Genomic DNA, 23,099 nt, shown 5'->3' on the forward strand with positions numbered 1-23,099 from the left:
TCCCTATAGACCAGGATCCAGGAAAGACTACTAATCAATGCAGCAGGGGCTGTATGTGGGAGATTATGCAGGGAAGAAGCATAAATAAGTAGTATTTATATGGTAAGAGGGAATGCAAATGGAAGATGGAAGGGGTCTCAGTTCCTTCTCCCATCTATTATTGATGAAGACAACTGGTCATTGGGCCAATGTCAGTACCATTCTTAAGCATGAATAGTTGTGCAGCTATGTCCTTGCTGGGAGACAAGTCAAGACAAGAGCTGCCCCCCTCAAAACCCACCCACATACCATCTCGGTGCTTCAAACTGGCAGGCGGTAGCTTTTTGCCATGGCTGCGAGCGTAGTCCTGAAGATTCGGTGCGCTGGAGGAGCCACCCAGCACCGTGGTGCTGAACAGCCCTGTACACTGTGAGCCTGCAAGGCCGGGAGCGTGTTAGTAGCCACACAAAGCTGCAGACAGTACACACAGCTTCAAAATGCATATACAGTTATTCCAAACCACTCCACGAAACCACACAAAACTATCACTACTGTCTGGAGCCACGCTGGATGCTCCCAAAGGCTTACATGGCAAAGACAAGAGGCCACTACAAGTACAGGTTAGTCATATTAGAGCATTCAAAGCTATAGTCTACACTCACTAGGTGGCTCTCACAAATACTAAAAGGAAAGTTAGACCCCTCTGGAACCCCTGTATTTAATTCAGTACTTGCTTTGGCAGCACATAAACTAAATTTAGAGCAATAGAGATTTAATTCAGCACGCTTTACACTGACCCAGGGCTTGAAAAACCCAGCAATTATACCCCTTATGGTTTTGAGAAAAAAGAGCTATAATTGAATCAGGTGGCTGAGTTTTGAACACTCGGCTGGAACCCCTCCACTCTTCCTAGGTTTGTCATTCAATATTCTCCCTCCCTTCACATCATGTTACCTTTCCCAAGAATGAGAGTATCAGACTTGGTGCATATTTAAAACTGGTAGGGACTCAGAGATCATCCAGTTCAACCTTACTTTACTCAATGAAGAAACTGAGATCCAAAAGGGATCTCCTTGGTCAAGGTCACACAGTTTGCTAGGAACTGGCTTTATAATCCAGGTCCCCTGTCTCTGGGAATCAAGTATATTCAGTTAGCCAGGGGGAGGGGGGAGGATAGGAGGAAACAGTAATTTCTCAAGTCAAGATGGACACAAACTGAAAGACATGTTTAGAGTCGGTGATAATATGTGCAATGTGCCATCATGTGCTGAGCACCCACTAAGAAGGAAAGCAGGAAACAGGGAGAGAGTGAGAAAGAGTTTTTTCTGCTCCTAACCATTCAGTGTCTTATAATTCCTATGATCAAAGCCAGATGCCCGCACATACAAGTTCAAAGAAAGCAAAGAGAACACTATCATCAATGTGAAGGGAAAATAAAACTTAAAGAATCTCTGACGGAAATAAATCAGGCCAGTCACTGCCCCTCATATCTGATCTTCTAGAGCAGGGCTAGGACTCCTTGGTCCCTTCTTCTAGAACAGCCCAGAGGGCAGTGTGGTCAGGCTGAATGAATAACTCCCAGACTCTTAGGATTTGTCCCTCTATTTCTAAAGCTGCCTTAGCCAAGACTTTTGGTTTGGCATAGGTCTTAACATTTGCAGGGGAGATGGACAGAGTGGAAAGCAGACTAGTTTCCTTTGGGACAAGGAAGGAACCACAGTTTCAGGGCATCCCAGGATTTAGGCTCACTAAATAAATCAAGAAGGTCACATGACTAGTGATTTCCACCATAGAATTAAGGACCTCTATCCTCTGCAGTAACTTAAAGATTTGCTTTCTTTCAGGGAAGCGAAACTCACTGGTGGCATCCCAGAACACCCCAAGCTCTGTTCTACATGTACTTCCTCTGCTGAATAATTTCCTGGCACAGCCATTCCATCTGCTCTGCCCAGTCCTCAAATCATCTCAGAGGGTGGTCTACTTTACCAACACCATCTGTCAACCAATCCCATGTTCATAATCCTGCTCTACTCTTGACATCATTCTCACTTAACTGGGCCAGACACCTCTTCTTTCAGACTTTAAACCATATTCTTTACTGGGGCTTTTAGCAGAGTAAATCATAATACAGATATACATGTTTGTCATTTATGTCTCATGCTCCAATCTACTTCACTTCAGGGATCTAAAAGGCAAGTGACTCATAAAATTTGCCCAGTAAATTACCAAAAGTTTTTCCCCTCCTAATGGTCAAAACACTGATCATTTGGGAGCCAAGAAGCTTGGTACTAAGGACAAAAATCAAAGAAAAATAAGAGCAATTAAACAGAATAATAGAACAAGACAGAAAGAGTCAGGGGACCAAGTCCAAATCCACAAACCATCTCTGACCTCTAGTCCTGTTTACTGACTTGCAAGGAACTGTGTTCAGGGTCCCAAAGACCCATTTGCCCTTCCAAGGAACACAACATTCCCTGAAACTTGGTGTTTGCTGTAGTCAGTGTTCATAGAAAAGCCTGGGGGTAGGTGTTTGGCTTTGAGTCTAAGATGCCAGTAATGTCCTTCAGAGTAGCTGGGTTTGTGTCCTACTAATTTGAACTCTAGCAGGCAGCAGGTAGTTGAAGTGGTTGAATCCCTACCACTCTAGGGGAGACCTGGAAGGAATTCCTAGCTCCTGGTTTTGGCCCAGCCCAGACAAAACCCCTGGTCATTGTGAGCATTTAGGGAATGAACTGCAGATGAGAGCTCTGTCTCTTACCTCACACACAAACAACTTTAAAAAAAAAAAAAAAGGAAAGAAGAGATTGAATAATGTTCTCCACCCCTCTTAAGGGATCAAAATATCATGAAACATTCTCTCAAAGTCCTGAGAGGAACCTGTCACTATCTTGAGCTCAGATTTGTTCCTCATTTTTCTGGAAGGAAAGGAGAAAAATTACAGGATTAGGAAAGGAGGGAAGAGAGGGACCAGAGGAAGCAGGGATCAAGGACGGGGTATGAAAACACAGATTTTGGAGGACAACACAGCACCAAGTTCCCCAAGTGGGGAAAATGAAAGTTATGGAATCACAAGTCCCTCTATCACTCTGTCTCTGATAATTCTGAAGGCTCAGAGTCTCATTTTCAGAGTCAAAGTCTGGGTTGTAATGGAGGGACAGACAAGGAATGAGAAGGAAAACCAGAAAAATACCCTCCAGCCAGGAAACAGGGGTTGGCACAGAAAATGAAGAAACCAACACCTTCCTGGAATGTGAGCAATCATCTGAGATTTAAGCTCACACCTAACTGTGGCTTCTCCTCCTTCATCCTCCACCTCCATGCCATCTGACGGTTTCACTGATTGCATGGATCCAATACCCATGATGAAAGTTTCCCACAACAAAACTCTGAGAAACAGACAACCCTTTCCACCAACAGGTGAGAAGCACTGGAAAACCTTACCTAGGCCACTCTGCTTCATTTCTGTTGGTGGCCGCGAAGACGAGAAGAGCCGGTAGCCACCAGGCCTGGAGGATGAAGTCTCGGAAAGCACCTGCAGAAAAGAACTCTGTATTATCATGTGACACCTCCAATGCAGAAGTTTAAACCCAAACTCTGAATTCCTGCCCCTGTAAAGCCAAGTTATGTCAGGAAAGTTTCAAAGAACCAAAGGTTTTTGATGGGTAAAGAAAAGTGAAAAGGGACCGAAGGGTGTACTTTTCAGGAGGAAATCCTTCTATCCTAGAAGACACTTACACTCCCAAGCCATCTGTTCCCAGATCTGAGAAATCGCCATCCAGCCATCCTGGTTCTTCGGGGAGCAGGAGTCCTTGATCTTACCCACCCCTCCCCAGTATTCAGAAAGTTCATCACAATGGCTCAGCCATAAGTAAGAAATAAACTCTGACCGCCCTTTCTTCTTTCCATGAGATGGCTGTGGCTATGGCAACCATTCCACGTGTCTCATCTAAACCAAGAAGCCCTTCCCTCCAACTATGTCAAGCCTAGACAACACATAAAACAGATTTCTTAAAATGCCCATGGGGGCCCAACTGCACAACCCCCAACATAAACACATCCCTTCTAGAAAGTGTTCTGAGTCTCTAGATCCTAAAAGGCAAAGACAGAAGGTAGGAAAGGAAGGCAAGGTACGAGGGACACCTGTGTGCAGGATGCCAGGTGAGTGGTGGACACAGCCCGGGGCTGTAGGCCGATGGCTGGGGAAGGCCGGGGGAGGTCTCCTGACCTCCGGCGGCGCCGTGCCCGCAAGGGAATGAGGTCCAGGTTCCCCGTGCACTGCATGTTCATGACCTGCAATCATACCGGGTGGAAAGCCAGTCATGGATCCTTTAACCCCCAAGCTCCCAAAGGCACCAGAGCCTAGAAGGCACAGCTAGCTAGAGGGTGAGAGGATGACCAGCCAGAACACAGCTGCTATGAAGGTCATACGTCTTGCTGAGGAGAGAAAGGGTATTGTGGTTAACATTAAGAATGACCAAAGCCTATGCTTGTAGATCAAGAAGAGGAAGCATGAGTAGCATGAGACTGTATGGTCACAAGGCAGAGCGACCTCCTTGCAAAGCTGAAGCAGTCTTTCTATGGCAACATCACGCTGAACAAGCCAGAATCCAGACAGCACTAGTAACTGAAAGGAAGAAATGTGAATTACAACAGAAAGCTTCCTGTGGTCCTGAAACAAAACTGGCAGTCTCCTCAAGTGTGAGAAGACGCAGAGACCTGTCCTTCGCCTGTTTCCTGGATGCCTACACAGCAAGAAAAAAAGGAGTCAAGCACAATAGTGCCAGCAGACGAGCAGACTGAGCAAAGGGCAAAGGCAGTCAGATGTGGAGGAGCAGCTGAATGACGGCCAATGATGTGCCACTCTGACAATTTGACCTATTTCCTATGAGTCTGCAAGTATTAGAGCACTATGAACATCAAATTACACCTAAAGGGGCCAGCGCAGTAGCCTAGCAGCTAAAGTCCTTGCCTTGCATGCGCCAGGATTCCATATGGGTGCTGGTTCTAATCCCGGTGGCTCCACTTCCCATCCAGCTCTCTGCTTGTGGCCTGGGAAAGCAGTCGAGGACAGCCCAAAGCCTTGGGACACTGCACTCGCTGGGAGAACCGGAAGAGGCCCCTGGCTTTGGATTGGTGTGGCTCCAGCTGTTGCAGCCACTTAGGAAGTGAATCAATGGACAGGAGATCATTCTCTCTCTTCTTCTTTGTATATCTGACTTTCCAATAAAAATAAATAACACTTTTTTAAAAATTAGAACTACAACTCAACCAGGAAATAATGTGTATCCTGAGAGAAACTCTGGGTAGCCAATATGTCAAGCCTGTCTTACAGGAATCAAGAAGTAAACGAGGGCCCAGTGTGGTGGCACAGTGGTTAAGGTCCTCGCCTTGCACACCCAGGATCCCATATGGGCGCCGGTTCTATCCTGGCAGCCCCGCTTCCCTTCCAGCTCCCTGCCTGTGGCCCGGGAAAGGACAGCCCAAGGCTTTGGGACCCTGCACCCGCGTGGGAGACCCGGAAGAGGCTCCTGGCCTCAGATCGGCATAGTATCGGCCGTTGCACTCACTTGGGGAGTGAAACATCGGACGGAAGATCTTCCTTTCTGTCTCTCCTCTCTGTATATCCGCCTTTCCAATAAAAAATTAATAAAAAATAAATCTTTAAAAAAAAAAAAGTAAACAGGAGCCCAGAAATGACACTGTAATTTGTCTTCTTGGCAACCTCCTAAATCTGAACTTTAAACCTCTGGCTAAATCTGAAAAAGCTAGTTACAGTTTATTCTGAAATACTGCTGATACGGGAAAAACTAATTCCTCTAAGACAGAGACCTGGTTCAGGGACAAGTAAACAGATTTACTGGGTCTGAACAGGACCCAAATCAGACAGGGATAAATCATGCATTCAAACAGTGTCACAGGAGAAAAGAAGCAAATAATCTTTCTAGGAGAAAGACCCAACAAAAGCCCCAGGATAGTTGGCTGAACACATGTGAGACAGCTAACAGTTCCTTCCTCTAGACTAGAGAAGCAGAACTAGAACCAAAGACAGACTCCAGGAAAAGGAAAATACAGGTTCAGGCACATTAATCTCCTCACAGAGACAACAGCAGGACAGTCAGCCTACCACCTCGATGCCCTTTCTGAAATGACAAAATATACATAACCCTAAAGGGACGGAGACACCAGGTATCTGCTCCTGCCTAAGCTTTAATTTTTACCTATGCAGTGAAGAGATAAGGAGGGCTTGGTCTTTAATAAAGATTATATTGCTATTAAAATGATTTTTAGGGAGTATCTATAAGATGGATATAATCTGTACTTTTACAGGTAGAAGAAAAACAGAGAGGTTAAGTTACTGAGGCAAGATCATTCAACTTCTAAGCCTTGGGCTGGGATTTTAGTCCACAGTTCATGCGGTTTCTATTATATTGCCTTTGTAAGAAGTGCCTTTTTAAGGCTTGCCTGGTGGCACATAGGTTAATCCTCTGCCATATGGTGCTTCCAGGCCACAAGCAAGTAGCTGGACAGAAAGTGAAGCAGCTAGGACATGAACTGGCACCCATGCAGGAGCTCAGTGCTTGATCCGCCAATCAAGTCATTGTGCCAGGCCCCCAGCTGTCTTCTCGTGGCCTAAGAAAGTAGCAGAGTATGGCCTAAGTCTTTGGAACACTGAACCCACGTGGGAGACCCAGAAGAGGCTCCTAGCTATTGCAGCCATTTGGGAAGTAAATCAGCAAATGGAAGACCTTCTCTGTCTCTCCTCTCTTTATGAAATCCGCCTCTCAAGTAAAAATAAATAAATATTTTTAAAAAAGAATTGCCTTTTCATGGGGGCCAGTGGCGTGGAGTAGTACATTAAGGTTCTGTCTGCAGTGTTGTATCCCATATGAACAATGGTTCAAATCCTGGCTCTATTTCCAATCCAGTTCCCTGTTAATAGTCAGGGAAAGCAGCAGAGGCTGTACCAACCCTTGGGGAAACCCAGAAGAAACTCCAGGTTCTTGGCTTCAGATCAGCCCAGTTCTGGCCACTGTGACCATTTGGGGAACAAACCAGTGGATAGATCTCTCTGTCTCTCCTCTCTATAAACCTGTCTTGCAAATAAAAATAAAAATATTTTTCTTTTAAACTGCCCTTTCAAACTCATCCAAGACCCTCCTCTTCAGTGTCTTAACACCCTTCCTTCTCAGGTACGCTCACTTGAAATGCATGGATCTCAGAAGCAGCAACCACTTTAAAGAAGCTCTATCCAGGAAGCAGCTGTGGAAGAAAGATGGAGCAGGAGGACTCAGCTTCAGGCACCAAGGCTCCCTCTGGCAGGCACCAAGGCTCCCAAGAGCACTTCTGCCCCTTTGTCTTTCCCCCAAGCCCCTCTGGTTACCTCCATGGAGCCGGCTTTGCGGTTACGAATGAGGGGCGATCTCCTCGGGAGGCCGGGGCCCTCAGGAGGCTGGGGTGAAGTCTGTAGTGCCCGGTCTGGTTCATCTGACGATTTGCCTGAGCATAAGTTCTCTATGCTACCTTGGTCTGTTTTCATTTCCTCATTCTGTACAATCACAGGCAAAGAGAAGAGGGATTAGAGCCTCCAGCCTCTGAACCCCTTTATCTCCCATACTGTCTCCCGGTTTGGTTTCCCAAGTCTTTTTCAGTCCTCCAATGCCATCTCTGAGACCCACCTCGGAGGAGGCGGGACGGAAGCCACAGCCAGTTGGGGCACTGCCTTCTTCCTCAACACCTTTTACTCCGGGGCTAAAGTGTAACTCCACGTGGAACCGCTCTTCTGACAAGGGATCCTAGGTGGCACCAGCAAAAGAAGCGACAGTTAAGAGAAGCTGCATGTGGGGGATGGAAGACCAGGCAGTGGCAACAGAGAGGGTTCACGAGGTCACACCCTCCCAGGGCTGAGATTTCGGTGTCTTGATCCATTCTGGATCTGACCTGTCACAGCTTCCATTTAACCACAGTTTGCTTTAGGATCCTCACTCCCTCACCTCCCACTGCATGTGATTCACCACTGCACATAATGTCTACAATTCCAGTTCTACAACCCCTCCTATCCACTTCCCACAATAGGGCAGTTTTGTTCATGATACACACAGCAGCCTTTGTGGGGTCTGATGCAGTGGGTATCTCTGTAACTATGTTGGAGGTTATAAAGACTCATAACACTGTCCTAAATGCCATACCCTCCCTCAAGCCAGAGAACACATTTTCTGTTTCAGAAGGAACCTCTGGATCATGCTGTGCCTGTCTAGGTGTCACAACCAGCTAGATTCTACAAATTCTAAGGAAATTTTGCTTGCCTGAATAGAGGTAAACAAGAGGAGCCCCCTCTTTACCCTACAAGGTCAGCTCCTCACCCGAGTGTTGTCTTCATAAAGCATGATAACAATCTGAGTCATGTAGTTGAGTTCTGAGATGGCGCTCAGATAAGCCAGAGCTCGCTGCCATTGGGCATCCTGGGCCTCCTGCCAAACACAGAAGAAGGCAAGCCAATGCCCAAGGTCAAGGGCGTTAACAGGGAATGGGCAGGTCATCAAGAAGAGAGAAAGCTGGCAGTAAGAGAGAGGCGTGGGGAGGAGAGGAAAAGAATACCCAGAGATGGTCACAGGTTAAACAAAGGAGGATCCTTACATCAAGAAGTCCCCCATAACGGAAGACACTGAGTAGAGAGTGGACGTGGCTCTCACTGGTGAAATAGAGACGTGTGCGCACGTGGCGGCCTGGGGAGAGCACTCCTCGGGAGTACCTGAGATAACAGTTCCATCACTCACAGGGTTAGATCCTGTCCCCAAACTCCCTCCTCCCACCTCAAAGATTCCTTCTCTCCTTTCCATCCCCAGAGCCCTTCTAGCCTTGGTTCCCCCCTCCTCCCGCCTTCATTCCCCCAGGACTCCCTGACGCACCCCTCCCTCCATCCAGCACCCCGCCCAGCCCTCCCTCACAGGGGATGCAGCTTGTTGACAGACTCATCCTCGTGGGTTCTCTGCAGGTCAAGTAGTATCTTCCGCAACAGAGGAAGACAGAAGCCCACGGCAATTTCCAGTTTCTCCTCCCGACTGATCCCGTACTCCTAGGGGCCATAGGCCAGGAATAAGCACCTCAGTGAATCTTGCCTCACACTCCCAGGCCCAAGATCATGCCTATCTTCACCTCAGGTTTAGGGTTTCTTACCAGTCTGCCACATCCCCTTCTCTACATATCTCCTTACTTACTCCTGTACTTACCAGAATTAGAACGGACCTTGCAAACCGTAGCAACTATTCCTTCTTCAACATTCCTATCTCTGGTTACCAAACCACCTCTTCTTTCTACCTTTTCTGTCCTTTCTTCCTCAATGCTGGATCCCCGGGATAGACCCTTAATGAGACACACCTGGGGGATGACCACATCGGCCAACGCCTTAGAGAGACGTAGTAACTCTGCTGTGCCTTGAAGTCCCAGGCTCCCATTGTGCTGCACGTCATACTTGACACAGTCATAGATGTCAGGGATCTTACTGATATCATAGCGCCCACTCTTCTGTCGAAAGTCACGCTCCAGCTTGCTCCAGCGCTGTAGCATAAGCTCTAGTGTCTCGCTGTGGTAGAGCTGTAGGTCTGGAAGGAAGGCAGCAAATCAGAGCCAGATTTCATCTTGAACAAAAAGTCCCTGATGACTCAGAGGGAGAACCAGAGGGATGAGGCTGCTTGGTCCCAGGCTTTTACAAGATGCAGGAGTGCCTGAGAAAATGACTGACACCACAGACCTTGGAGGGAAGACAAGAGTGTTCACACCCACCTGCAGACTTGGGGTCCTGCATCCGTTCCCGGATCTGGTGAGTGAGATTTTCAATCAGGGCAAACACCTGATCACAGACCTTCACAGGATTTTGGATAACAGCCATGGAGTTGAGCAGGGAAGTGCTTCCAGTAGGAGCCAGCTATGGGGGGAATGGGGAGATGGCAAGCAAGACAGACTCAGTGCCAACGGCCCAGACTGCTACTGAGTTTCCCACAAGGAGATTCCTGCCACACAGATCTGTTTGTTGATGAACTCCAACAAGCATTCTGGGACTTAGTGAGACCTCTAGTAATTCTAGGGCCTCCAGCTGAAAGGGCTACTCCTGCAGTCATCTATGACGGGGTTAATTACAAGAGCATTGAAGTCCAGACAGAATAAAACATCCCTAAGTTCTTTCTCTTGAAGCCCCTAAAGCAGACATGGAAAATGCTAGGGGAGATTTACAGAGAGAAGGAGAGACAGAGAGAAAAATCTTCCATCCGCTGGTTCACTCCCCAAGTGGCTGCAATGGCCAGAGCTAAGCTGATCTGAAGCCAGGATCCAGGAACTTCTTCTGGATCCCACACAGGGTCCCAGAGTTTGAGCCATCCCCCACTGCTTTCCCAGGCCATGGGCAGGGAGCTGTAAGGAAAGTGGAACATAAAGGATATGAACTGGCGCTCATATGGGATTCTGGTGCAAGCAAGGTTAGGACTTTAGCCACTAGGCTACCACGCTAGGCCCAAAACATGAACATTTTTAAAAGAACATGTTCTCAGAAATGAGCACAGGATAATGGAAACCACTGCCACTGGTCATTCATAGCCTAGACACACACACAAAGAAAGATGACAGCGGGGGTAATATAATAGTATCTACTATGACTAACGCCAGGAGGCAGCAGACTGTGGTGGTTAACAGCCTGAGCTCTGAACACAGATTCACCGGGTTCACACCAGCTGGATAACCCTGGGAAAATGGCAAAAATTCTTGAGCACCAGGCCCAGTGCAATGGGTGCCAGTTCATATCCTGGCTGCTTCACTTTCCATCCAGCTCCCTGATTGTGGCCTGGGAAAGCAGACCAGGGTGATCCAAAGCTGTAAGACCATGCACCTGTGTGGGAGACCCAAAAGAAGCTCCTGGTTCCTGGCTTTGGATCGGCTCAGCTCTGGCCATTGTGGCCACTCAGGGAGTGAGCCAGCAGATGGAAGATCTTTCTCTCTGTAAGAAGATCTCCTTCTCTCTGTAAATCTGCCTTTCTAATAAAAATAAGTAAGTCCTAAAAAAAAAAAAAAAAAAAAAAAGAGAGAGACAAATTCTTCAGCACTACCCAAGTTTTCTCATCTGTATAATAAGAGAAAAATGAAGGCCTGGGGCTGTAGCACAGCCAATTAAGTCACCACCTGCAGTGCTGGCATCCCATGTTGCTGCTGGTTCAAGTCCTGGCTGCTCCATTTCCCATACAACTCCCTGCTAATACACCTGGGAAAGCAACAAAGGATGGTGGTTCAAGTGCTTGGGCCCCTGTTCCCATGCAAGAGACCCAGAAGAGGCTTCTGGCTCCTCGTTTTGCCTGGACCAGGCCTAGCCATTATGCACATTTCTGGAATGAACCACTAGATAGAAGATCTCTTCCTTTAACTCTGCTTTTCAAATCAGTAAACAAATATTTAAAAAAAGAAGAGAAAAAGAGAGAAAGGAAGGAAGAAAGAAAAGTATAAGCCTACAGTTTTCACAGTGGATTAAAGATAGTCATTAATTTTTTGTCTTCTTTGGTTTTACGGCCACATATGCAATAAGATAAAATAAAAGTTAGATTGTGCTCATTCTGGGCCTTGACTTTAAGAAAGCTTAGAAGCTTCTGCTTTGGGGAAGTCTTGAGCTACCATTTAGTAAGTCCAGCTTCCAGGCTACAGAAACCACATGAAAAAAACATGTGGAGAGGAGATGCTCTGAGATTACAGGGAGAACGTGAAGCGGGAGAAGCCAGCCATCTCAGAATCCCAGTAAAACTTCCAGATGGTTTCAGTCTCAAACATCTGTCTGCAATTTTAGGAGAAACCCCAAGCAAGCCAGCTAAATCCAGTGCTGAGAGAGAATAAAGCAGTTATTGCATTAAGTTACTAGGTTTTAGAGTAACTTTTTTTTATCTAACAGATAACTGAAACACACTTTTATTTAAAGTCCATGAGATGACATGTGTTTTGGACTATAGGGCATAAATACAGTGCTCATGTCATATGCTACGTAATACCTCCAGCAGCACCTAAGGCATAACTAAACGCAATATTTAGAAGCAAAATGTATGACTACTTATACTAAATGGGGCAAATAAGGATTATAAATACTCTTCATGGTTCAAGAGGTGTGGTTGTCAAACGAATCTTGATGCTACTCTCTGGAAATCTTTAATTTCTGAAGCCATGGATAAGATTATGAAGCTGGGGCCTGGCTTGGTAGCCTTGTGGCTAAAATACTCAGCTTGTATGCACTGGGACCCTATATGGGCGCTGATTCATGTCCCAACAGCCCAGCTTCCTATCCAGCTCCATGCTTATGGCCTGGGAAAGCAATCGAGGACAGTGCAAAGCCTTGGGACCCTGCACCCACGTGGGAGACCTGCAAGAAGCTCCTGGTTTCACATCAGTTCAGCTCTGGCCATTGCGGCCGCTTGGGGAGTGAATGATTAGACGGAAGGTCTTCCTCTCTGTCTCTCCTTCTCTCTGTATACTTGACTTTCCAATAAAAACAAATAATAGGTAAATCTTTAAAAAAAAAGATTATGGAGCTGTACTTATTATAAAATGTTATTATAAGGGGGCCCGGCGCGGTGGCGCAAGTGGTTAAGGTCCTCGCCTTGCACCCCCGGGATCCCATATGGGCGCCAGTTCTAATCCCGGCAGCCCCGCTTCCCTTCCAGCTCCCTGCTTGTGGCCTGGGAAAGCAGTCGAGGACGGCCCAAAGCTTTGGGAACCTGCACCCGCGTGGGAGACCTGGAAGAGGCTCCTGGCTTCGGATCGGCATAGTATCGGCCCGTTGTGCTCACTTGGGGAGTGAATCATCGGACAGAAGATCTTCCTCTCTGTCTCTCCTCTCTGTATATCCGCCTTTCCAATGAAAAAATAATAAAAATAAATCTTAAAAAAAAATGTTATTATAAGGGTTAAATGAGATAAGGAACGCAAAATACCTAAAACACAATTAGTGCTACTATTACTGATCACTATGGTTTAGAGTTCTAGGAGTTTAGGATTCAAGATGTTTGGGGCACGGAGGTAGAAAATCCTGACCTGATCATAGTCCTCAGGGCCAAAGGTTGTGTCCTGCTGCAAAATATGATGCAGCCGAGCTTTCACCCGGTGCTGGCAGCTGCTCAGGGAATCGCCGTCGCTGTCCAGGAGTCCATTCATGTTGGCACTCTTCACCATTTGCACCAAAATGGGAGTCAGCTCCCCTTCCAGAGCTAAAAGACCCTGGAGAGCAAGCACAAAGTCCATCAGGTTCCTCTCCAGGCTGGTCCTCCTAGGCCTAAATGATGCAGAGACCACTGGGAGCTGGCCCGAAGAGCTAGGGTCTATGTCTGGGGGTCTTCTCCAGTTAATTACACTCAGCCCACTCTCAGGAGTACAGAGCAGACCAGATACAAGCAACAAATTTCTCCACACCCTTAAGTTAAACAACTAGTTCTCTAAACTTTCTCAATCTAACGTAAGCTGGGCCTGTGGAAGAACTGGAGTATACACCTTGGCAAAGGCAGCAGCGGTCATCTGGACACGGCCTTCATCGGAGGCATAGATCTTGAGGTCATGGCGGAATGTACTGTGGAGACGAAGTAGCCCACAGCCAGGGAAGCCAGCATAGTCACCTAGGGGCAAAGGAACAGACTGCTGTAAACACCTACATCACAGAAAGAACATTCATTTCCCCTATAACTGCCCTTCATTCCTTTGTCCCTTCATATCCTCCAATTTATTCAACAATCACCTTCTCCTAGTATCGTTAGATAGTCACATCTCCAAAATACTCACCCTGTCCTCCAGGGTACATGCAGCGAAAAGCTCGCCCCAGCTCCTCAGCCTGCACACGGCCATCAGGGGTCAGTTCTCCACCCCACTTCAATACCAGCAGTAAAGACGGGGCCAGAGCCGCCTCCTGTGGATCTGAGGGAATATATGAACACATCTAGATCTAAGGAGAACAGTGGGATCATCTAAATGCTAGGTACTCTGAAGGGAACAAAAAGGTGATCCTGGGCAGAAGCCATCCTCAGGTTCAAGAATAAAAGAATTGAGTGGTGATGGAAAGAGAGGTTGCATCTCACCTTGCCCCTCATTAGAAGCTTTTACTCCATGTGGGTAATACGTCAGCTGCACCTTCCTGTTGATACCTGAGAAGTGACCATACCTGCAGAACAGAGTTAGGATTAGGGTTTGCTCCAGCACCTCAACTTCTCACAGTTATTACGGTTGTCAGCCCCTTTTGTTATCCCTTTTCTCACATCTCCAACACAGACTTCAGCTGTTCTAGTTTCCCAGTCTTCTCCTCGATCTCACCACCTGGTTCTTTCTCCAGTTCAGCCAACAGCAGCCTTGTGATGTCCAGCACCTCCTAGAGGAAATAACAACAAGGTAACCACAATAAATGCCCAGTCATCCTTTCATTCTAGTCTCTCATCAAAGCCCTAATCCCGCACTTCTATCATCTTCAGGGAACTATTCTCTCCATTACCTGAAGCTGCTCGGGTCTCTTGAGTTTTAATTTCCCTGTCTTGTATCCACCATGTTTTTCGAACAGAGTGAAAAACCTGAAGCAGTAAGAAGGAGTTTCAGTGCGCAGTGTGATGATCAAAGACTCTAGGGGCTCCGCCCACCCATCTGGCTCACAGAAAGCTGACTGTGTTAGAGCACTTGTCCTACCTTGGGTGTGTCACCTCCATCTTCATCTTCTGCTTGGGAGTACGATCCCCGTGACGGATAATTGCAATAACACAACGGAGTTCCATCCTAAGATTGGGAATGTTATCAGAACCCCAACTCCCATTATTACATCCTACTTAACAGGTAGATGGACACAGAAAAAGGGATCTGAGATTAGGAACACAGGAAGAGCCAAGAACATAACCTAGAAGAGGCTCAGGCTCCACTACACAGTGCAAGGCCAAGAAACCACTGGTCTGGTAGAAGGAATTCCAAGTGTCTAGTGTCTGAAGGAGGTTACTCCAGATTTTTTACTTATTGCTTACATAGTGCCAGATGTGGTAGGGACAATGGGAATGTCCTCGGCCTCTGTGGGGATGGACCATGGGATCTGAAACTGTGGGGCAAGCTCCCGCATTATGGTGTTCCTAAGGAAAACAAAATGAAAAATACAGGAATGAACAAACCAGGACTATACCAAAAAAAAGATACACACACACAAAATAAGCTGCAGAAAAAAGATTAAAAACATACCATCAAATTCAGGATCGTGATTCCCTCTGGGTGAGGCAAAAGCTACAATAACCAGAAGGGAATATACAAGCACTTCTTTTTTTAAGATTTATTTTATTTTTTATTTGGAAAGTCAATTTATAGACAGAGAGAAAAATCTTCCTTCCACTGGTTTACTCCCCAAGTGGCCGCAACTGATCCAAAGCCAGGAGCCAAGCGCTTCCTCCATGTCTCCCACATGCGTACAGGTCCCAAGTCTTTGCGCTGTCCTCTACTGCTTTCCTAGGCCACAAGCAGGGAACTGGAAGGGAAGTAGAGCAGCCAGGATACGAACCAGTGCCCATATAGGATCCCAAAGGTGGCAAGGCGAGGACTTCAGCCACTAGGATACTGCACTGGGCCCTATATAAGCATTTCAACTACATTCTTAATATTTTATTTCTTAGGACTGGTGTAATGGCTCAATTAGTTAATCTTCCCTTTGCAAGCACAAAGATCCCATATGGGTGGTGGTTTGTGTCCCAGCTGCTCCACTTCTCATCCAGCTCCCTGCTTGTGGCCTAGGAATGAAGCAGAAGATGGCCCAAAACCTTGGAACCTTGCACCCACGTGGGGGACCTGGAAGAAGCTCCTGGCTCCTGGCTTTAGATGAGCTCAACTTCAGCCATTGCAGATATTTTGGGAATATCCATTGAACAGAGGATCTTTCTGCCTTTCCAATACAAATAAGTAAATCTTTTTTGCTTGTTTTTTTAAACTTCATATTAAAATAAGTAAATCTTAATAAATAAATAAATAAAACCTAACTTCAGCCATGTGGGGCAGTGGCTGAGGGAGTGTAGTGTGAGCTGCTACTACCAAAAAAATTAATATACTATTTTAAAAGACTTAATTTTTATTGGAAAGGCCGAGGAGAAGATATATATATATAGAGAGATCTTCCATCCACAGATACACACCCCAAGTGGTTCTAATAGCCGGAGCCAATCTGAAGCCAAGAGCCAGAGATTCTTCCAGGTCTCCCACACAGGTGCAGGGTCCCAAGAGTTTGAGCCATCCTCTACTGCTTTCCCAAGGCACAATCAGGGAGCTGGATGAGAAGTGGAGCAGCTGGGATATGAACCAGCGCCCATATAGGATCCCAACAAATGGAAGGCAAGAATGTATCCAGTAGGCTATCACACTAAGCCCTAAATGTTTTATTTCTTAAGCTAGGGGATAAATATATGGATGCACACCAGAGTCAGCATTCCTTACATGTTTTGAATGAATTAAACATTTTAAGTTGCTTCATATTTTTTTTTCCATTTACTTACTTGACAGAAAGGGAGAGGAAGAAAAGGGAGGGAGGGAGAATAAACTCCCCATCTACCGGTTACTTCCCAAACGCCCAGAATGAGTGGGACTGGGCCAGGGCCAAAGCCAGGAGCTGAGAATTCAATCCACGTCTCTCACAGGGCTTGCAGGAATCCAGTCATTCACACTACCACTACCGGTCCCAGAGTCTGTATTAGCAGGAAGCTGGTGCAGGAGCTGGAGTCAGGTATCAAACCTTATGGACAGGGGTGTCTAAACCACTAGGCTATATCTGCTGTCAACATGATCATCTTTTTAAGTCAAGTTGCAGACCAGCATTATAGCAATGAGCCCATTTAGTAAAGTAATTATAGTTTATTTGTACAAGGCAGAAAAAGACACTGTTATGTCTAAAACTGTTAGCAGTAATTATCTCTGGGGTTTGTGATGCTGAGAAGGCAAAGGGAATAAGCACTTTCTTTTTTTCTTTTCCACTTTCAAATCATTGTTACAATGTTTAAAATAAATACTTTCTAACCATTTGCTCCAGGCCCACTCTCCAGCAGCTCAGATGACTATGTCTCTTACCCTAAAATCTTGGCACAGTCATCATAGTATTTCATTGAGTTCTTGACGAAACTGAAGCCATTGACATCACACACAAAGGAGTGACCATTAGCACGAAGAAGATCAAATCCACAAACTGTTTGCTACAGCAGAATGAAGATGCAAGATAAGAATAAGGTATCCATTCTTTCTTCCCACAACCCCATTCCTGTCTCTGTCCCTCATTCTACAGCTTCCCATGGGAATTTACTTACCTTAAAAGCTACACAGACCTTCCTGGCCACCAGCTTTTCCATGGCAGTCAGCATGACTGGGTATCGAATCTCCTTCCCCTCACTGTCTCGTTCAACCTTCCCATCCAAAGCTGGAGATTTCCTAGCTTCAGCATGGGCATAGTCAGGCCCCACGGTATACACCTGCAGGTACATAGCATCACTGAGTATGCCCACAGCGCACCCTGTATACAAGAAGACAACATAAGCACTAGGTCTGTAGACTGGTGTCAGAATAAATAAAACCCTGATTGTTAAGAATCAGGACTCTGACATTTTTTTTTATGGTGCCCCACTGCAGTGCCATGATGAAGGCTTTCTTGGGGCTTCCTAATTAAGAGACAATTTCCACCGTAGCATGTCCATGTCACCCCCTTGTCCTTTGCTCCGAGCATAAGAATGCCAATGTCTACATCCTCTCCTTGTTATCATAACCCAAATATGAGAGCCAGTCTCATACATACTCATCCGATTTTCTAGGCTCCTCTCCAGACACTTCCACCTGCTTGCCAAGCACCCCAGCCCCACCACCCAGGCATTTGCAACCTCTTAATCCCTGAATCCACCATAACCTTGACATCTGTGCCATCTGTCGGCATGAACTCCTCATAAATGTATGACCCTGTCTTCCGGACGCTGCTTTCAGGAGAATAGACACTGCTTCGGCTGCCAATCTTCAGGAGGGAAAAGGAAAAAGAGAAAAACGTTGCATCAATCTTATTGCTTCCCCCCCAAATTCTCTAGTTTCTTTCCCAACAATCTCATCCTTGCCCTTATACCCTTCTGACTCCCCCAGGTGCTCCAAAGTTTCCCTGCACCTTACGGAAGAGCCGCTGGCTTCCTCCTCCAGCTGAGCTGGGGTAGTAGATGTAAACATTGTGGTCCTCTGCGCTCACTGGCTTCTCCACAAAGGGCTTGGGAAAGACAGCTCCGTTGACCTCTACTTGGTCTTCACCTTCTATCAGGTTGCACTCTGAAAGGCGGGTCTGTGGTCATTCCCAGGGTCCAAGGCAAATCAATCTTCCCAACTCCCATTTCCCTGGGTCTTAATTTCCACAGTCCTCAAGCTTTTGTGACATACCATTACAACAGATATGAAAATATCTATACATGGTATATACTTGCAAGTGATATTATCTATATATGAAGATACTTTAAAAAGTTCATGAAAATGCAATTAAAAGATAAATTCAGATTTCCATATCTTGGCTCCCAATTCTAGTCGTCTGTCAATGCAACTCCTGGGAGGCAGCAGGTGATGGTTCAAGTATTTGGGGTTCCTGTCACCACTGGCTTATATTCTAGGTTTCTGGCTTCAGTCTCAACCTGTCCCGGCTGTTGCACGCATTTGGGGAATGAACCAGAGAATGGGAACTCTCTTCGTCTCTCTCAATCAAAATAAAAAAAGAAAAAAAATAAATCTGGTGCAAAAAATTTTAAACCTGCATGATTTTTTCATAGCATACATTTTCATAATCTTATAGAAGATCCTGTGGTCTTTTTTTCAAAGACTTATGTTATTTTTATTGAAAAGGCAGTTTTAGAGAGAGAAGGAGAGACAGAAAGGAAAGACAGACAAGCTTCCATCCACTTGTTCACTACCCAAGAGGCCACAACAGCTGGAGATGAACCAATCCAAAGCCAGGAGTTAGGAGCATTTTCTGGGTCTCCCATGCAGGTTCAGATTCCTAAGGCTTTGGGCCGTCCTCCACTGTCTTCCCAGGCCACAAGCAGGGAGCTGGAAGGGAAGTGGAGAAACTGGAACATGAACCAGCACCTATACAGTATCCTGGCCAATGCAAGATAAGGATATTAGCTACTGAGCCATCACGCCGGGTCAATCCCATGGTTTTTCAAATAAACTCTTTTTATGCCAAAATAAACTAACCATTTAATCCTATTTACACAAGCTGTTTGAAGTAGCCTAATAACAGTTTCAAGACTCTGTCCAAAGACAGAGTCTAATCTGTCCCATAATCCAACAAACAAAGCCCTGCTTAGATAGGTAGTACATGGTGTCCTCAAGACGGGTTCATCCATGGAGAACAAGGCAGAGCCCACTGGACAAAGCCAGATACTCACCCTCAGGATGGGCGGGGTCACGGTTGAGCACAGCATAGCGAGGCAGATCAATACCCTCCTCTTGCAGGATCCGGTACACCTCCCTCCTGTCACCCCCAAATACATTAGCTGGGAGAGGTGGGGAAGGGGTGACTAAGGGGAGAAGCTAAGGAGTTCATTTGTACAGAGATCAGAAGACATTGGCACAGACAACTTGGTAGGGAACAGCACAAAAATTAAGTGCACTGTTTGACTCAGCCCCTCCCAGAATATATTTCCTCAATAGGCATAATCTCAGCGCCACCCATCCCCCTGGTCAACAGAAAGCTATACCTATCTTGGATGTAATACTGCATGGCCAAATCATTGATAAGAAAGGGGTTTCGGAGCTTGGAGTAAGCAACAGCTTTGTCCAGAGGAAAGCCTGGGATGGAGAAAGGAAACAGATCAGAGAAACAGAGTGAAAAAGATATAGTGGGGAATCAGTGAGAGAGGTAGACTTCCTAAAGCTGCCACTGAACTCCCCTCCCCATCCAACCCATCAAATACCCTTCTGCCCAGCTTTCCAAGTCCAGGACATTAATCAGGAAGAAGTAAAAGAACTTATTTTTTAGGGTCCTTCCAGAGAATCAATTCCATCAGAGAGTCTACTAAGCAAACAGCTGTCCTGACAACAGGATGTGGCTTTGAACTCATCATAGGCAACTCGTACAAGATTCGGGAGAGCAAACTCCTGGGTACTATTCCCTGGAGTATTAGAAGGCACCGATGGCCTCTTAGCTAAGCAAGTAGGAGAGTTAAGAACCTCATTTTCTAATCCAGCATTCCTACCACCATCCCTTCCTCTTTTCTGGCCCAGACCCCAACCTTTGGAGTGGAAAGAGATGAGGCAGTGGCAGGATGGCCAGTTTTCCACAGGTTCATTGAGAATCACGTCTTCTCCCAGGATGATAACTGTCAGGTAGTCAAATCGGCAGAGTCGCTCCAGGATTTGGGTCATGGGCTTGGACTTGGATTTCTTGGTCATGGCACAGATGCCGACGATGATCTGAGGTTCAGGAGGCTACAGAGCAGAAATGCTATCAGAACTGAGGAACTCCCCTACCCACGTCTCCCAGGTCAGTACACTTTGTATCATCTCCTTGGAGTGCAGCTTCTTATCACAACCTGGATCTATTGAGTACTAGATACTTCCTAATAATGATCTAGGGTAGGGCACATCTATGGATTCTACTACCTACACAGGAACCTTGCCACAGCAGAAAACATGTGCTCAAGCAGAAAAGCCAGGAAACCAGGCCCTATGAGAAAACAAGTAGCAGGGCATAAGGGCTAGGGTTCAAGGAGTGGTAGTCTAAACAATCTCTATTGTTCATCCCCTAAGCCAGGATAATGAGTAATTTTTGACAGGAAGTCTACACATCGGGAAAGAACTTAGAGGTATGTCTATGCTGTGAAGCCCCAACTGCGTGTAACCAGGGTCCCCAACAAATGACATTCCTTTCCCTGATCTTACCACTTCATCCTCCTCATCCTCAAGGAGCTCACTGACGCTCTCTTCTGGCCTCATGCCTACTCGGCGGGTGCCCAGCCCCTCATCTCCAGATCCAAGGAAGAAATGGGCCGTGGTGCTCTCGCCTTCATTGGCCATCAATGACCACATCCCCAATGGAGTGCCCACTCATCCCGTTCTGTAGAAAGGGATAACTCATCAGCAAAGAAACCAAACCCCTTAGCAGTAAGGATGGGGGGGGGGAACAAGAGGGAATGATAAAAGTACTAGGGGAGTCTGATCATCCCACCCAAACCAAGAAAGTGGTAATCAGGAGATCAAGCCTTACAGTGCTGGCATGGCCCTGATCCTGTCAGCAAGAAACAATGTTAACTCCAGGCAGCAAACCGGAAAAGCAGTTCTTCAAGTGAGAGCTACTGTTGGTTCCTACAAGGAGAAGGGTAGAGTGACATTTCAATCTTGGATTCATTTCACAATGTTCCTAGCCCTTCTCTGCCTCCCCACAGCAGTGCTAAAATCAAGGCTTTAATTCAAGGACACAGCAATGAGATAGCTCAGCTGCTTTTCCTTTAAACGTCATCTTCACCCCCACCAAAAATTAACTAACTCAACATGTATGGAGGGTACTGTGTGTTTCAAGCATTATTCCTGTGCTTGCTCTCCTTCACCCATTCTACCCTGAAAGACAGATGCCCGTGTTCAGGAGATCTGTTCACGCTAACAGTGTGTTGCTGTGATTGGGAACTTGAGGCTAAAGGCATTTCCTGCACCAGTCTCCAGTCCACTTTGTGACTGCAACCTCAACGTTCTCTCTACTGTTCTTGGTACTATATAACCAGTGCAAGACTGGGCCAAGGTCCTTCGCACCAGCAACTTATAGAGGGGTGAAGGAGCGGAAATTGTGCTTAAAGTCGTATCGGTTAGGGGCCTGGCACAACAGCCTAGTAACTAAATCCTTGCCTTACATGTGCCAGGATCCCATATGGATACTGGTTCATGTCCCAGCTTCTCAACTTCCCTTCCAGCTCCCTGGTTGTGGCCTGGGAAAGCAATCAAGGATGGTCCAAAATCTTGCAAACCTGTACCCATGTGGGAGACCCAGAAGGGGCTCCTACCTTCAGATCAGCTCAGCTCTGGCCACTGTGGCCACTTGGGGATTGAATCAGCAGATGGAGAGTCTTTCCCTCTGTATCTTCTCTCTATAAATTCACCTTTCCAATAAAATAGATATGTTTTAAAAAGTAAAAGCTGGGTCCAGCGTAGTAACCTAGCAGCCAAAGTTCTTGCCTTATATTGCTGGGATCCAATATAGGCACCAGTTCTAATCCCAGCGGCCCCGCATACAATCCAACTCTCTACTTGTGGCCTGGGAAAACAGTAGATGACAGCCCAAAGCTTTGGGACCCTGCACCTGTGTGGGAGAACTGGTGGAAGAGGCTCTGGGCTCCTGGTTTCAGGTCAGCTTAGCTCTGGCCATTAGGGCCACTTGGGGAGTGACTCAACAGATGGAAGCTCTTCCTCTCTGTCTCTCCTCCTCTTTGTATATATGACTTTCCAATAAAAAAAATAAAATCTTTAAAAAAAGAACAAGCCATATCAGTTAAAAAATATTTTAAGACTTTAGCTTGAATCAAAACAAGCTGGGAATTCCACATCTACATTCAAACAGAGTAGTGGTTTTCTTTTTTTGTTTTGTTTTGGTTGTTGTTCTATTTTTTTATTTCTTTCTTTTTCTTTTTTCTTTTTTTAAGTAGTGGTTTTCAACCAGTTGCAATTTTGATGCATACAGGACATTGAGCAAGACATATTTTTGGTTATCCTAACAAGAAAGGTACTATTGGCATCTACTGAATCAAGGGTAGCAATGCCGTCAAACATTCTACCATGCTGGGGGCTGCCCCATAGCTCAACAACCTAATCCTCCATCCTAGGGTGCTGAAATCCTATATGAGCACCAGTTCATGTCCTAGCTGCTCCACTTCCCTTCCAGCTCCCTGCTTGTGTTCTGGGAAAGCAGTTGAGAATGGCCCAAAGCCATGACACCCTACACCAGCATAGAAGACCCAGTAGAGGCTCTGATTCCCAGTTTCAGATCAGCTCAGCTCTGGGGAGTTGAACCATTTGGGAAGTGAATCAGCAGGTGAAGATCATTCTCTCTCTCGTTCTCTCTGTAAATTTGCCTTCCCAATAAACTAAACAAATCTTTAAAAGAATTCTTA

At 46.2% G+C, this 23,099-nt stretch overlaps 1 protein-coding gene across 21 annotated transcripts in view; it reads right to left on the bottom strand.

Moving 5' to 3' along the window:
• The window catches only part of PPIP5K1 (diphosphoinositol pentakisphosphate kinase 1), a 50,331-nt gene that overhangs the window by 24,677 nt on the left and 2,555 nt on the right, over positions 1–23,099 (bottom strand). For 3 of the 21 annotated variants that reach the window (XR_005882662.1, XM_040970205.1, XM_040970203.1), the window contains exons 1-28: positions 21,996–22,032; positions 21,209–21,306; positions 20,884–21,058; positions 20,235–20,430; positions 19,701–19,791; positions 19,389–19,474; positions 18,125–18,279; positions 17,879–17,980; positions 17,289–17,450; positions 17,056–17,177; positions 14,985–15,086; positions 14,659–14,745; positions 14,471–14,546; positions 14,241–14,350; positions 14,064–14,146; positions 13,771–13,902; positions 13,486–13,607; positions 13,033–13,215; positions 9,760–9,901; positions 9,355–9,578; positions 8,925–9,052; positions 8,614–8,728; positions 8,340–8,447; positions 7,656–7,772; positions 7,361–7,525; positions 4,120–4,269; positions 3,421–3,511; positions 289–414 (exon numbers count right to left, since the gene is read on the bottom strand). Coding sequence is in view for 20 of the 21 variants with exons in the window: in XM_040970205.1 (XP_040826139.1) it covers positions 289–414; positions 3,421–3,511; positions 4,120–4,269; positions 7,361–7,525; positions 7,656–7,772; positions 8,340–8,447; positions 8,614–8,728; positions 8,925–9,052; positions 9,355–9,578; positions 9,760–9,901; positions 13,033–13,215; positions 13,486–13,607; positions 13,771–13,902; positions 14,064–14,146; positions 14,241–14,350; positions 14,471–14,546; positions 14,659–14,745; positions 14,985–15,086; positions 17,056–17,177; positions 17,289–17,450; positions 17,879–17,980; positions 18,125–18,279; positions 19,389–19,474; positions 19,701–19,791; positions 20,235–20,430; positions 20,884–21,030 (3,322 nt within the window). In the remaining variant the exon portion in view is untranslated. Of the gene's footprint in view, positions 1–288; positions 415–3,420; positions 3,512–4,119; positions 4,270–7,360; positions 7,526–7,655; positions 7,773–8,339; positions 8,448–8,613; positions 8,729–8,924; positions 9,053–9,354; positions 9,579–9,759; positions 9,902–13,032; positions 13,216–13,485; positions 13,608–13,770; positions 13,903–14,063; positions 14,147–14,240; positions 14,351–14,470; positions 14,547–14,658; positions 14,746–14,984; positions 15,087–17,055; positions 17,178–17,288; positions 17,492–17,878; positions 17,981–18,124; positions 18,681–19,388; positions 19,497–19,700; positions 19,792–20,234; positions 20,431–20,883; positions 21,059–21,208; positions 21,307–21,995; positions 22,033–23,099 lie in introns of those variants that run through there. The other 18 variants (XM_040970207.1, XM_040970204.1, XM_040970214.1 and 15 more) reach the window with 15 other exon arrangements.

Source organism: Ochotona curzoniae, unplaced genomic scaffold, assembly GCF_017591425.1.
Source record: "Ochotona curzoniae isolate NIBS_2020 unplaced genomic scaffold, NIBS_Ocur_1.0 scaffold_4701, whole genome shotgun sequence".
NCBI classification, from domain to species: domain Eukaryota; kingdom Metazoa; phylum Chordata; class Mammalia; order Lagomorpha; family Ochotonidae; genus Ochotona; species Ochotona curzoniae.